Raw genomic sequence first — 15,974 nt, 5'->3', positions numbered from 1 at the left:
TCCAGGGTAGCCCCGTGCCACCAGCCCAAAAGCAAGGAATCCTTTGTCACCATCAGTGTGGGCTCGGGCAGGGAAAAGGGGGCTCCCAGCTGCGACGTCCGCTGTTGAGGAAGAACCCCAGCTGGTGAAGACCGTCTGCCAGCCGTTGGCAAGAGTGCACCGCCCCCTCGGGCGGGCTGGCCCTTAACAGCCAGTTGTCCAAATAAGGGTACAAGTGATGGCCTTCCAGCAGGAGGACCAGCCACTGCATTCATCTTTGTGACCACACGAGGAGCCGAGTTGAGGGCGAAAGGCAGCACCTTGTACTGGAAGTGGTACAACAATCGTGAAAAGCAGAAATTTCTGATGCGGCTGGTTGAAGGGGACATGAAGGTATGCATCCTTGAAGTATAGGGAACACATCAAGTCACCTGAGCATAGAGACCCAGCTACGTGTGTTGGAGTAATCATATTTAAGCTTTCGAGCGGTAAAGATAGGTGAAGGAATGACCGGACCACCCTCAAGCTAGCCTTGTTCTTGGGTACTGCAAAATCCAGATCCCCTGTCTGACCAGCTTCACCGCCTGCATCTTCAAAAGAGGATCTCCCGTAAAATAAGAGTCAGCCTTGAGCCGGTGGAGACTATAGAAAGGATTTTAGGACTTTTGAAACACTGCTTCCAGCAGGCCTGGAAAAGCCAGCTAGCCCCCCCTAAAGGTGAGATATTGCCTGGCCGTTACATCATTGCTTTTTGGCATCTGCGCGAGAGGAGGGGGGGAGCAGATAAAATGTGCAATAGTTTCTCCTGTTTTCTCCGGTGGTCGCCAGGGGACCCATCAGGACCCGGTGCACGCGGTGCCAAAACCCCTTGAAGTCGCTAAATGTAAAGTGTTTGAAGTCAGTCCTGCGCCGAGTGAAGGACTACTGCCCTGGTTTAGTCAGGATGGAGGTCTTTTTTGTCAGCTCATCAGTGGACAAATGAAAAACATCTGGCCCCTCAAAGGGAAGATTCAGGAGCCTCTCTTGCACATCAGAGGAGAATTTAGTGGCATGCATCCACTGCCCGGGCCTCTGCCAGGCCGACTGAAGGAGGCCTGTTTCTCCAGAGGGAGGTCAGGCAGCAACTCCCTGATCTCTCACCACAGCTTCTGGTTTGAAGCAGCTAGGCGGGTGTCGGGCTGCTCCAAATGCAGACCAGAGTTGAGGAAGCAACGCTTCCCAAAAGACTAAAGTGACTAGTCCTCCTTGGACAGACAACTAGAGGCAGACCTTGCTGAAGACGACTATGGTTTGGAAAATAAGGAAGCCGCTGAAAAGTGCGGCTGGGGATGGTAGGCCAGGAGGACCAGCTCCCCATTCAAAAGCCTGAACCGGCTGTCCAATTTCTTGTCCATCTGGGCATTGACCCTGTGCTACTCCAAGACCTTTTATTGGTAATTGCAGGACATCTTTCTGGAGGTGAATGCCCGAACGGCCCGTGGCATGCCAGGCAAGCATCTCCGTCAATAACCCAGACTCCTGAGGGGACTGCTCTGGCTGAGGGACCTCCCCACCCCCAAACCCACCAGGCCCAAGAACTCCAAGGCCCTGAAGACTCATGAAACGCCTTCACTGAGGCTGAAGGCTCTTTGTCCTGGGCACCCGCAGTCTTCCGGGCCCTGGGACACAGGAGCCGGCAAGGGGGGTTCGGTGCCTGATCTGAACCTGAAGATAGCTGTGGATCCATATGCAACTGCAGGGGAGGCGGTACAGGAGGAGGATGGCTCTGAAGTACTGGAAGGGCCTGGACCGCAGGAGGACTAGGGAGCAGTACTGGAAGCGCCGTAGGACAGGGCAGAGGCCTAGGCGGTACCACCTGTGGGATCACCTCCTTGACGATGCCCTCGAGGAGCCCAGTCCTCTGTGGGAGCGCATGAGGAGGAAAAGGTTTTAAAAAGCGGTACTCACACGCTGCTGTATCATGAGGGGCATGGCCCTCAGCTACACTGGGCGGTCTTTCCTGATTGAAGCATCTAGGAGCCTGGGGCAGGCAGCAGTAAGGCTGCGAGGGGTAGATGTAACCCTGCGGAGACCATACGCCTGTACCAAAGGGTCCGCCACTGCTTCCCAAGGAACAGGAACCTTCTTGCAGGGCTGACTGTGTGCGAAGGACCCAGGAGAGGCCCGAAACCAAGATGGCGGTCAGCCTTGCAGGATCTCCCGCGAGCTTATCTGCTATCTTTGGGTCTTGTGCCATGACCTGGGAGGCAGGGCGCAAAGGCCCTGCGCCACATGCTGCCTGAGACATGGAAGGCCACTCCTTGGCCCTAGAACCTTAAACATAACCGTTGACCTCAGATCGCTCCGGTATGCTGAGAGCCCTCAGCCCGCTGGCTGGTAGTCAAATCGACCTGCACAACGACATCAGAGGTGGCTCCAGTAGGCTGGGAGCACTCAGCTAAGGAGCTGGTAGTTTTGAATGGACTAGAACATTACTCATTTGCCCGCTTGGGCAGAAGACTACAAACTGATCGTCCCTCCATGGACTGCACGGAAGAGCCACTGGGCCCCCTCAGCTTGGGAGCTGGTAACTTTAACTGGCTTGGGTCTGCCAGAACCAGAATCCAAGGTCCCTCGTCCCAATGCAAACCCCCTTAAAAGAGTCTCTGTGCTAAGGTGCCTTGTTTTGTCTTTCAGTGGGGTCCTGGAGTCAAACTGATGACCAGGACGACAAAAAGGGAAGATTTCCCTCCAGCATAATAGACGATTCTTCAAGGCCCGGTGAACGAGAGCGCTGCATGCCATGCACACGTCCCAGCAGTGGTCTGGCCCCAGGCACTCAAGACAGAGCGCATGGGGTCAGAGGCCGGTAGCTAGCAATCTCAGGGTGCACATCTCGGGAAGCCGCCTGCAGCCGACATACCCTGGGGAGGGAAGGGAGTTCAGAATTAAACAAATGGGGAGCACACAATAAGTTATCTTTTTTTAAAAAATGGTTTCCAATGTATTGTTCTCAGAAGGATGAAAAGCTATGTTGATTTCGTGATTTGAACTTGCAACGTGTAGTCCTGCCCTATGTGGGAAACCAGCACTTAACTCATGTTATCCTCCCAGATGGAGGATCAAGGTTGTCTATTGCAAATGAGGGTATATGGTCCTAAGTGTACAGCAGTGATTGACTACTGAAAGGTTTTAGCACCACTTGATCGCAAAGGAGCATTTAAAAAAAATGTGTTCAAGAGAGATTAAGATCCATGATTAAATACCTGGTCAGTTTTATCATTTTCCTGAATTCATTGGTGATTGGAGCTTTGTATCCTCCTTTCCGCAATAAGGAATCTATGGTCTGAATGTGGTCCCAACCTACAAAGACAGAAAGGTGATCCCATTAGACACATTGTCCTCTTTGAGCAAGTGCAAGAAAACGTTGCTCACATGGTGACTCTGGGACTCCTAGTCTTTCCCTTTTAACCTCACAGGACGCTTGTTAACAGAACGGTACAGAAACCTGTGCACAGCTTTTAATGCCAATCTACCAAGATACGCAATTAAACATAACCACACAGGAATGTAATCTAGACGCTATTCTGTAAACTTCATAAACCACTTGGTTGAATAGACCAAGTCAATGATGGAGGTGGGCTGTTGCTGACAATGGGTGAGAAATTAAGACTAAGAATGCCAGAGTCACCATTAACATAACCACCTTACTTACTCCAACCTACATTCATATCTCCATTACACAAATCATGGCAGTGTGCACTGCAAGCAACGTAGGATTCATTTAAATCGCCAATAAAAAGCATGCCTACATATCTGTCCCACAAAGTCCCATCAATCCCACATTGGCTCTGGTAGAATATTCACAGATCACACCCAGAGGTTGACAAGTGTGAAGTTGTTTACAATGGATAATGTAAGAAATAATCGTGCAATATTAGCCTTTCAAAATAGTGGCCAGCTTGTGTTCTACAATAATTGAAGATCAATGTGCGCTTGTGTTCTACAATAATTGAAGATCAATGTTCGATCACCCTATTAACCTAAATCGTTACAGGTCCAGATACCTGCCCATCAAGGGTGGCGGCAAAAATACTGACTGTACCGTTCGCCTCACCCACCCCATTGAAGAGGGATAGAGTTACAAATATTTTGGAGGGGGTAAGGCATGTACTGCAAACCCTCCTATTAAATACACTCTGGAGCTGGTGTTTTTGCTGTAGGTATTACAAAAACATGCAAACCAATCCAATGTTGACAGCCAGTTAAGAGGATTGGTACCTTTAGAAAGACAAGAAAAACACTGCTAAAGTCATTTTTGATAAAGATTTGGCACCGCCCAAGTAGTATATTACCTGGATGAAAAAATGTCTTACTCATAGCACCCCTTGTACTCTACTCTAGTCCATATACTCATTTTCTCAATACTTTTGGAATGCACTGTATTGTCATTCAAGGCAAAGGTAGAATAATGTTCCCGCTGTTTTAACACCAAAATGCTGGAAGAGTTCCTTCTAATTAGCAATGCAGGAGCTACTGTACTTTACAAACGTTGTCCAAAGAAAAACAATGCAGCCACATGGAAACAAATTTGATTAACCTCTGGCCTGACTCGTGCCTTCCTCCTTCAGAGGTCACACATGGAGTACCACATTGTGGGTAATGATGGCAATATAAAAAAGATCAGTTACCAAGCACTCAAACTAAACACCCGGTGGTAGTGATAGTATATTAAAAAAACTGAAATATTTTAAAAAAATAAAAAAGGTGCAGCTTGTGCAGAATTTTCTCTGAAGATTGAGTGAGGAAAAAAAACAGGTACAAATATTTCCTGGTTTAAGTTAAACAAGCCAATTTTAGTAAGAATGATGAAAGTACCACCTTTTCTGCTGAGTAAGCTAGGTCAAGAGTAACCAACCTTTAGGTCGGATGAGAGTGCCACATGGAATTAAGTTTTCCACGTGACCTACTGGAAATGACATTGGCCCAAAGAGCTTGTATGACAATGGAGTAAGAATCCCAAATATTCAAGACCCGGGTGGATTGAGGTTTATCAAACAGGGGACTAATAAGAGTCCTGTTAACTATTTGCCATAGGGCGAAATAAACTCTAGGGCAGTCATCCTAACACATTTTTTATTTATTTTAATTTAATTTCATTTGTATAGCGCACAACAGCCCTTGGGCATTGAGGCGAGCTTAGTTATAGGGAGAGGGCACATGGGGAGAAGCAGTTATGCAATTAGCAAATTTCAAGAATACATTTGGATACATAAAATATACATATAGGCATAGGTGAGTCGCATTTATGTGGACTCACATTTATGTGATTAACAGGTAGATTAGGGCTGTAGATTGTGGCGTATTTCAGGTGAAGAGCACTGTTTTCATGGCTTTGAGAAAGGTCATGAGGGAGGACTCACCTCGTATAGTGGGAGGTAGGGCATTCCAATGTGCTGGTGCTAAGTAGGGGAAGCTGGAGCCACCTGCTAGGTATTCGGGTGCAGAGTGGTGGATGCACTTGTGGGTCAGTGACAGGGTTTTGAATAAGATTTCCTCTTTTATTGGAAGCCAGTGGGCTGCTTTCCTTGCGGCAGTAATGTGCTCTTTTTGCGATGCCTTGAGCTGCGCGCAGTGCGTTGTTCTGGATGACTTGTAGTCTGTCCAGGCTTTTGGTGGAGGTTCCAAGGAAGAGGACGTTGCAGTAGTCTAACCCTGAGCCTGTGATAGCTCTGGCTATGTTAGTGCAGTTCTCTTTGGAAAGGAATTGTCTGGCTGCGTTAATTAATTTGGCATGGTAGGCTGCCGAGGAGGCGATAGCACCAACTTGTTTGCTCATGGATAGGTTGGATAGACTCCAAGGGTTTTAACTGAGTCTGATACAGGAATTTTGATGGAGTCAATAGTGAAGTGGCTAAATTGTGAGTTGAGGTTTTTTTAGTGTGTCGGGGGAGCCTACCAGGAGGAGTTCTGTCCTGTCAGAGATGAGGCACAGTCCGTGTATTGCCATACAGGCCTGGATGGTGTAAATGTCGTTCAGCATAGCGGAGTCTGTCATAGTTGCCCATGAGGGTGAGGAGGATCTGTGTATCGTCCGCGTAGTTTGTATAGGAGATGCCCATAGCGTTGAGGATGAGAAAGAGTGGGCGGGTAAAGAGGTTGTAGAGGGTCGGCGAGAGGCAGGAGCCTTGTGGAACTCCACAGAGCATGATAGTGGGCGAGGCAGAGGCTAAGTCAGAGAATACTTGTATGGTTCTGTCTTGTAGGAAGGAGGTGATCCAGGTCGTGGCTTTGGGAGTATCTGGCTGGGGTGGAAAGGTGGTGACATAGAACATCGTGGTCTACTAGGTCGAATGCTACGGAGAGGTCAAGGAGTAGGAGTAGTGCTCGTTTGCCTAGGTCTCTGGCATCGTCCATCTGATTCTTTAGGTCAAGTAAGGCGGTTTCTGTCCCATGTCTGGGGCGAAAGCCCGATTGGTGTAGCCCTAGGAGCTTGTTTTCTTCAATGAAGTTCTGCAGATAGGCAGTATCTTAAGCAAGAAGGGGACGGTGGTGATGGGCCTGTAGTTATTGGGGGAAGTAGGGTCGAGAGAGGGTTTCAGGCTTCCTTGAGGCAGGATGGTCCTTTCCCAGAGGCAAATGATGCATTGATGAAAGCAGTCAGGAATGGTGCGAGGGTCTTAGCACAGTCTTTAATAATAGAGGCAGGGCAGTCACCCTTACAGTTGGACAGTTTTAGTGTCCTCATGAGGTTGATCACGTCTTGTTTCTATATGGCTTTGAATGAGAAGACAGGGGTAGCGTCAAGGGATGCGGGAGGGGTGGGGGTAGTGGTGGTGGGGAGCAGGTGCTTAGTGGACTGGATTTTGGTTTGGAGTGTACTGAGTTTGTTGCGCATGGCTGTTTGGATTTCATCACACCATGTCTTATCTTTGGTGAGGTTAAGGGGGGCAGGCCTGGGGTCTCTAATTCTCTCGTGGGTTTTTATTTGCGGGGTTTGAGTGGGGCTATGGCGTTGACGGCTGATTTGATGGTGGCATTTTATGAGAGTGCAAGGCTTTCTGGATCCGTGGAGAAGGGTGGTCTGAAGGCTGAGCCTTGGAGGAAGGGTAGTAGTCTCTCTTTAGTTAGCTGGCGAGAGCTTCTTGCGAGGGCAGGTGGTAAGGGTTGAGGAGATGGTGTAGAGGGGTTTGTTGTGGGTATGCTGAAAGAGATGATGTGGTGGTCAGACCATGGGATGGGGTATTGCTTGTGATGGTGATAAGGCAGTTATGTTGGGCGATCCAATCCAGGGTTCTTCCTAGAGTGGGTGGTATCGGAAACAGTGTTCTTGAATCCTAGAGACTCAAAGGCGGAGTTAAGGGATTTAGCAGCTGGATCCTTCATGTCAAGGAGACCTAGATTGACATCACTGAGAAGGATAACTTTGGAAGTTTTCTTTAGATTATCTGAGAGGATGCGAGTGAGTGCATGTTGTAAGTCTCCTAGGGGACCTGGGGGGTGGTAGACCAAGTGTATGGCGATGGTGCAGTGTGGAGAGAGACGGAGTTTGAGTTGGAGGTAATCACTTATTGTTCATGTATTTCTCAGTTTTTCTAATGGCTAGGCAGTCTTTGGCTATAAGCGCTACACCAACCCCTTTGGGTGGGCGATCTTGTCTGATGATGGTGTAGCCTGGAGGGAGAAAAAAAGAGGAGGTCAAGGTTGTGGGTGGAGATTAGGTCATGTATGTCTAGAGCATGAGCATTGATAGATCTGGCATTGATCATGGCACATTTGAGGTGTGGTTCAGGGGTTGGAGGGGGAGTGGGTGGGAGGGATTTGGGGGTGTGAGTGCATGGTTGGTTATAGCCTTGTTGGTGCATACATCCTTAGTAGCTGATTTGAGTGGTGGGCACCAGGGGGTGGGATTCACCACATTGCAATCAACATTAGCGGTGGACAAATGTGGTATCACAGTATTTACATCAGGGGTGATACTCAGCAATAGATTGTTTGATATGAGCGAGTTAATGTTACGTGTGATACAGGTAGTAGTTGCTGTGCTGTTGGGGCAGGATTGGTGGCTTGGGGAAAGGCAGTCTTGCAGTAGGGGCAGGGTTCAAGAGTCTGGATTGTAGGCGGGCGTTTCGATGAGACGTGGATGGTGGTAGTGAGTCAAGTGTGACTTGATTTGTGTGTACGCATAGCCTCATTAGTCTAGCAGCCAAGCAAACGCGAGTACGGAGTAGATTTGTAAAAAGCTCCTTACCTGGAGTGGTTTTGGCTGGTCTACAGCAGACGGTTGCATCCATATTGGATGTGCCAGGCTTGGATATTGTGGTCAGCGAGGGAATAATATGTAAGTAAATACAAACTGCATGAGTACAGCTTTAGTCCAGACCCGGCCAAAGAATATACCATGGATATGATATTGTCCAGAGTAGTCTCAAGTTCGATAACCTGCCCGGCTATGCTATGGTGAAAAGCGAGTTCACTTGTTGTCATACTGCTATTTAGTAGAGATTCATGGTGGTCTATCAAACATCTAGCCTGAGTGAGACCTAGGTCCCTAAAGATCGGGTGCTCCGAGACAACGCTGTTAAGGGCAGTGAATGATGTGATGGATGAAGACTACCTCCTTGCAAAGAAGTACCTTCAAGTGCATGGTCAATGATGGGCAGGAAAACTAAAGTTCTGAGAACCATATTCCTGCCTCTGAGGAGGCGATAGGCAAAGTTCTGCCACCTCAATCTAACTTACAGATGTGTGGCCAAATGGAGAAGGGGGCAATAAGAGCATCTGACTGCCAATGAAAAAAAGCCCCCAAAAGGAATCTTGTCAGTGGACCAGACCCTGAAAGAAAATAAGGAGGTAATTTCTTGTATTGAAATCCCCCCATAAAACAAGAACCAAACCAGATAACTAGTTGAGCGCCCCCACTGTAGAAAAATTGGAAGAGCTTCCACTTGTGGAGAAACCTGGGTCATCCTGCCCAGAGAATTGGCCCGACCATTCAGCACCCCAATTGTGCAACTACCACTGAGCTGGCCTTATAAAATGGACCATTTCCACAATTGAACCACCATCTTCAAAAGGGAAGATCCTATACCCCGCTCCACTACTTGGGTTGGTCAAAAGCCACACTTTGCGACCCACCACAGGGCACAAAAGTCATTAAGGCAAGAAGACTGCCTTCAATTCTAAAACATTTATGGGGAGGGACTCATCCTGAAGACAACAGAAGTAGTGTATGCGCACATGCTCACCTATATATGCACCCTTGTGTGACTCGTGGATCTCCCGCCCCAACACTGGCGTGCATGCACACATTTCCCCCCATATGCTCACACCCTCCCCGTACACAAACAAGCCCCCCCCAACCCCCGGTCCTCCATACACACATGTACAGAATCATACATACTTGAGTGGTGCCCAATTGAAACCACTGAATGCTGAGTAAGGGATATCATTACCATACCATACCCTGCCCCTACTCCTTGACTTAAATTTGCGGCTAAGGACCGGGCCTTGCACAGCTGAAGTCTTTAGTTCCAGACGCCGCTAACTTCCTCTTGGATGAAAGAGTATGGGCTTAGACTGCAACCATTTAGCTTGACGTATCAGCTGCTCTTCACACCATTAGTCACCAGATCCTTTTAAAAAGATTGGAAGAATTTGGAACTAAAAAGGTACCTCTTTGCTGGATCACATCCTTACACAACTGCAAAGCCAAAACCACCATCATGACTCCCAACAAAATCAAAGCCTCTCCAACTCACCTGAATAGTACCTCAATGATCCCCACTTTCGCTTCTTTTCAACATCTACAGGATTTCCCAACTGGAACTAATCAACAGATATGGCCTCATCCGCTACAATGACATGGATGACCATCTACAAACCTACAACCAACGGTCCAGATAGCAAAACATGCCTTGCACGCGTGGACCCAGATGACCACAATCCCAATAAAACGTATCCCTACCAAAACAGAACTGATGCTCTGCAATCCAGCAACTTCTAACACCTCAATAACCCCTTATCCGATATGGACCTTTGTCTAATAGCTTCTACAATGGTAAGAAATCTAGGAACCAGAAAGGTCACTTGCAACTTGTCAAAGTAATTCTCAAAAACTGCTTCTTACAACTCATTTTATTAAGTCAATTTTAGTTTTAGGAAAGTAAACATACCCAACTGTTTTCCATCAGACACGCTAGAAAGAATGTCGTCCAAGGAGTCAAATACATAAATTAATCTGTGTTTTGAGTACTTTTCTCATTGTGGATTTAAAATTTGACTGTATTGTGGTACTCAAATACTACATAAAGTTAAGTATTATAAATGAATGAACTTTGTGTATAAAGGTTAGAATTGTTGCCGCATAAACTAACAGTTATTTCATTTTAAATAAATTACATAACTTCTATACAGATCCACAAGCCTCCAAAACAGCAATATAAGAGGGGTGATATGAGGGGGGCGGGAAGGAGGGTGGGGTGTTAATAAGGTCTGTCCATATCATTAATTGCATTGCAAATTTCTCCATAATTTTCATATTTAAATTTCTCTTGGGAGGATTTCTCCCTAATTGAAAGAGCAACCAAGTTGGTAATCAGGTCTTCATAAGAGAACTTAATAGGACTCTTCCATACTCATTTTTTTTGCCACGAGTGCTCTATATGACATGCATTACTAACCGTAATAGCATTTTTGATTGTATCTGCTTAGATTTACATGCTGTGCATTATAGTCCGACATCTAGTGGTAATCGCGGAGTATTCCATCTCGTCTTTCAAGAATCGAAAGGTGACGTCAACATGGACATGCTTGTAACACTATCCCTAACGTGATGTTTAGTGTACCCAAAATCCCTCATGCGTCGAGGTCCCTCTGGTAGTGTTTTTTCTGCTGTGAGGGAGCCTTATGACTATCGTGAGTGAGTACAGATAGAGAAAGTAGTAAGATGTCTAGGTTCCTTCTACTCCACGCGGGGAGGAAAGGGGGGCGCATGTGAATCCAAGCAGATATAATAATCAGAATTGTTATTACGGTAAGTAATGTACGTCTTCTGATGCTTGTGAATCTGCTTAGAATCACCTGCTGTGCATAGACTAGCGAGCAGTACCCGGAGTTGGTGGTGGGATGTGAGAAGGAACAGTAGAAAAGAGAGGACTTTGCATCAGACCTAGAGTTAATATCTAGGCAGTAGTGTTTTGTTAAGGTGTGTACAGAACTCAAGGTTGCCACTTTGCAAATGGACTCTAGAGGAACATTTGCAATTAATGCTATGGAAGCCCCAGTGCCCTGAGCAGAGTGTGCTCAAGATTTGAAGGGCAGATCTCTTGGCAAGAGTGTAGCAGTGTGATACAATGTACAATCAATTTTGAGATGGCTGATTTAGAAACAGGATCCCCATTCACTACTAGCCGCCATTGAAATGAAAAAACTAGTTCGTTTTCCTTAGTGGTTTTGTCTTTCACAGATAATAGAAGCTTGCCCTGCGCACATCAAGTGTGTGTGTGTAGTCTTCTTTCTGCCAATATTAGTGGGGTTATGGAAGAAGGTGGTCAGTTCTATTGATTGGTTCACATGGAACTTCAAAATGAATTTAGGCGTAAACCGTGGGTGACTGCCCAGAACCACCTTGTCTTTGAATAGTGACAAATGGGTTTTTAACTGAAAGGGCCTGTAGTTCAATAAATTGTAAGTTACTCACCGTAGTGACTAACATACTCTTAGTCTTTAGTCCCCTTTCCTCCATACTGCCTGGGCGTCCCTTCCGAGGGACAGGAGACAGATCCTTTTTCACCAGAAAAAACCTTCCCCTTTAAATTTCGAGGCACGTGGGGGTGCGGCTCCGAGAGCATGCACTGCCCTGACTCCGGCACCACACCTCAGTCTCCATAGACGTGTTGAGAATAGATTAACATTGTCTAATGACAGCAGTTTTATTAGGTGGGGGGGGGGGAATGGTGGGACATATGGAGGAAAGGGGACTAAGAGTACGCTAGTCACTATGAGGAGTAACAATTACCCTTACGTCCCATACCCTTTCCTCCATACTGCATGGGCGATTACAACTGTGTAGCCGCAGGGTGGAGAGGAGACCCTCTTTAAGCAAACAGGTTTCTAAGAACCGCCTGTCCGAAGGCCGCGTCTGATCTAGAGCCGGCATCCAAACAGTAATACTTGCAGAAAGCCGAAGGGGTGGCCCATGTGGCCGCCCTGCTTATAACCTGCCAGTGGACATGCCGCTGGAAGGCGATGGCCGTTGCCTTGGCTCTGACCGCCTGGATGTGCATGCTGGTCGGCAGTGGTTTATGCTGTCCCACGTAAGCTTCTTTGATAGCCGACACCATCCAACAGGCTATGGAGGCCTTGGAGGCCCGATACCCCGGCCTTGATTCGCCAAAGGTGACAAAAAGTGCGTCCGACTTGCGAAAGCCCTTGGTCCTGTCCAAGTAGAATTTCAGGGCACGCCCAACATCAAGGCAGTGCAGAACCCTCTGTGCGTCCTCTTTGGGCTCAGCGAAAAACGTAGGCAGCACAATTTCTTCGTTCAGATGGAATGCGGAAGGCACCTTAGGTAGGAATGCTGGGTGTGTCTGCAGGACCACTTGATCCCTGTGAAAGGTTGTATATGGCTGAGGCGACCAGCGCCTGGATTTCGTGGATTCTGCGAGCCGAGACCGACGAGCAAGGCTGTCTTAATGGTGACCAGCCTGATGTCCGCAGACGTCATTGGTTCAAATGGTTTGTATGCCAGGGCGCCCAAAACTTTGAGGTCCCACACGTGGTGCAGTCTGTTGATGGGCGGGTAGAGCCTGGCGAGTCCTGTCAAATATTTCTTTACAATCGAGTTGGAAGAGGAAAAGATCTCTTGCTCCGAGTTTCTGTAGGCCCCAATGGCTGCCAGATCAGTGTGGCAAGTGTCCACCTGCATGCGAGAATGGGCGAGGTGCGCTGAGAAGGAGAGTATGTAGTCCATGGTACATGCAAGGGGGTCGAGATCCCTCGAGTCAGCCCAGTGGCAGAACCTGGTCCTTTTGCTCTTATACAGGGCCCTGGTAGATTTGCTCCTGGCACCCTGTATGATCTCAAAATTAGCATGGGAGAGGCTGCAGTGACCTAGCGTGACCTGTTCAGTAACATCGCTGTGAGGGCTAGTTTATGTGGAGCGGGGTGGGTGAACCTGCATTAAAACCCCACCTTGTGCAGTGTTCATAAGAGCATGGGACGTGTGGTGCACTGCTTCCAGAGAAGTCGCCCTGACGAGCCAGTCGTCGAGGTACGGGTAGATGTGGTGGTCCTGCGACCTGAGGAGGGCCGCCACTGTATTCATCAGCCTGGTAAAGACCCTGGGAGCCGAGTTGAGGCCGAAAGGAAGCACCAAGCACCTTGTAATGGAAATGGTAGCCCATGATCCCGAATCGTAGAAAATAACAATGAGGATGCCAGATCGGGACATGCAAGTACGCGTCCTTCAGATCCAGGGAGCACATCCAGTCTCCCTTGCACAAGGTCTCCGCTTCCAAGCTGGTGTAACCATGTTGAATTTTTGTAGAGGTAGGGAGAGGTGGAGGGTGGAAAGGTCCAGCACAACTCTCAGGCCCGCCTGGTCCTTTTTCTGAATGGCGAAAAAGCCTGGCGTAAAAGCCCAAGCCTCGCTGGGAGGCTGGGACTTCCTCCACTGCTTGGTTCACGGCGAGCGACTGGATCTCTGCCAAAAGAGGTGCTGTCTCAACCTCTGGGAGTGGAGGGGAAGGAGGAGAGGCTGGGATAGGGAGGCGGTACCCCATGGATACTAAAGCAGGGGGTCCAGGAAATTCTGGCGCCAAAAACGTGCATGGAGGGCAAGCATGCCCCCCACTGGAGACACGTAGACCCGGAGGGGAGTGTCATACCTTCTTTCCCTCAGGCTGTTGCGGAGGAGGGGGACTGGAAAAAGCCCTTACTCTCCCCCTGCTCTCCTTTTTGTTGCTTGCGCCGATGCTGGGTCGACGAACAGTCAGGCTGCCTGACCTCTGCTCTTGGAAGCCGCGGAACCCTGCATATGTAGGCCCCTTGTCCGAGCGCTGCTGTGACTGGGTGTATGTTTTGGGCGTGGCCTTTGTAAGGAGGGATAAAGACTTGGCCGTTTGTGAGCGGTTTTTCTTTTTGTTCAGCTCCTCATCCGTGGTCGAGTGGAATAAGTCACCCCTCTCGAACAGAAGATCTAAGATGCGTTCCTGGATGTCTGGGTTGAATTTAGTAGCACAGAGCCAGGCTGTTCTTATCTCCGTGGCTATGCAGAAGGCCCGCCCAGGTGTCAATGTGGGCCACAGTGGACTCCAGGATGTCTTGTGCCACTATCTTGGCCTCTGCCAATCCCGCCTTAAATCGTGATTGGCTCTGCGCCGGAAGCTCTGGGAGGAAATCCCCAGTTTCCCGCCAAAGCCTCTGGTTAACGGCTGCCAGCATGGCATCAGCGTTGGCCTGACTAGGATCTAAGATGCGTTCCTGGATGTCCGGACGCAAGGACGCATTGGAATACAGCTTCTTCCCGTACGCCTCCAAGATCTTCTCCTGCTTGAATAACAGCACCACGGAGGAGGAGGCCGAGGACGACAGAGGCTTGGAGTATAGTGATGCCACAGCGATCACTGAAGAGTGCAGCTGAGGGTGGGCCGATAGCAAGAGTGTATTCCCCCCCCCCCCTCCATCTGCCTGTACTTGGCGTCCAGATGCCGATTGACCGGCTGGACTGAGTGGGGCTTGAGCCAGCCCTTTTTGGCCAAAGCGACCACATCCTTCTGCATCAGGATCCCTGTTCTTGCTGTGGGACGCAGTGGGAGGACTTCAGCGAGGGCCCCCTCTGCTGGTTGCTTAACCTCAGGCTGAGGAAGGCCCAAGTACTCGTCCAGCCCTGCAAGACGTTTGTGGAAGGCCTTGGCTGACGACGGCGTGTCAGGGTCCTCCGCCTCATCCTTGTCTACCTTAGGGTTCGGCATAGGTGGAGGGGTGCTGGGGGGAGGATGGCTGGGGCGTGGAGACCAGAGCCTGAGGCTGCAGCGGAGGCTGGTACGGAACCACCTACACGATCGGTTGGGGGACCGGAGTGGGTGGCAGAGGCTGCACAGGGGCCAGGGGTGCCTGCACTGGGGCCTCGGGCGCTTTTGGCGGGGGCACATCCCCGGTGGCGTCCCCGAGGACCCCCATCCGAGGAGATTTCATGAGCCAGAGGACTCTTTCAAAAAAATATGTCCTTGTTGGCCAGAGTGGTAGGCGATATTGACAGGGTAGCGGGCGGCTGCCGGAGCCGTTGTGTGCCCTGCTTATACAGACGCAGCAGAAACCTGCCTTGCGCAATTAAAGGTAGGCTGTAGGCCACATACCTGATTGACACCAGTCCCATTTTGACCCACATTCCTCCACCTGCTCCCTGCCTTGGTGTGATATTGGTCGGATGTCAGGAATGTCTGGCACTGCGGTCATTTTGTCGAGCTGCCTTCCACGTGCCCGTGTCGTGTTACTCGGCTCACTGGGTCCAGGCCCGTCTAGGACTAGAGTGTGGATCATGGGGCCTACCCTGCTCCTGAGACCGAGGCATGGTAGGTGTTTCTACCGGCAGATCCGCAGAGGGCGAACTGCGTATAGGCGCCCCCTCGGACATATTGCTGGTACTAGGGTGTGGCTCCTCGGGTAAAGACCCGCTAAAACAACCTTCCCTCAGCACCGTCACCGGGAGGATCCACTGACCCCTCGGCCAGTAGCTGATGTAGCCCAGGTACTCGTGTTGGTATGAGAACCTGAGCGGTCCCTCCCACGCAGGCAAGTCCTTGGGAAGGAGTCTCACTTTTGCGGGGTGCGCTGGAAAAGAGCAGCCCTACCTTGGATCGATGATAGACAAAGTCCTTTAGGTCCTTTGGAGGCGATATCTGGAAGAGCTCCTTCCACCTGGCTAGTTGTTCTTCAGAGACCTTGAGGAGAGGGTGTTGCACGTAGTACAAGGTTGCCACCTGTGGTCTGGGCCAGGGCAACATAGGCAGAGG

General features: G+C 49.4%; 1 protein-coding gene across 1 annotated transcript in view; it reads right to left on the bottom strand.

Moving 5' to 3' along the window:
• Positions 1–15,974, bottom strand: part of AMMECR1 (AMMECR nuclear protein 1) — a 935,552-nt gene that overhangs the window by 316,010 nt on the left and 603,568 nt on the right. Inside the window, exon 5 of the mRNA XM_069612614.1 lies at positions 3,225–3,321. Within this exon, the coding sequence (XP_069468715.1) occupies positions 3,225–3,321 (97 nt within the window). The remainder of the gene's footprint in view (positions 1–3,224; positions 3,322–15,974) is intronic.

The sequence above is a fragment of the Ambystoma mexicanum genome, chromosome 5p (genome assembly GCF_040938575.1).
Source record: "Ambystoma mexicanum isolate Mex_15411 chromosome 5p, UKY_AmexF1_1, whole genome shotgun sequence".
NCBI lineage: Eukaryota > Metazoa > Chordata > Amphibia > Caudata > Ambystomatidae > Ambystoma > Ambystoma mexicanum.
The sequence above is the reverse complement of the archived record's forward strand: the minus strand, read 5'-3'. Positions and strand labels throughout refer to the sequence as shown.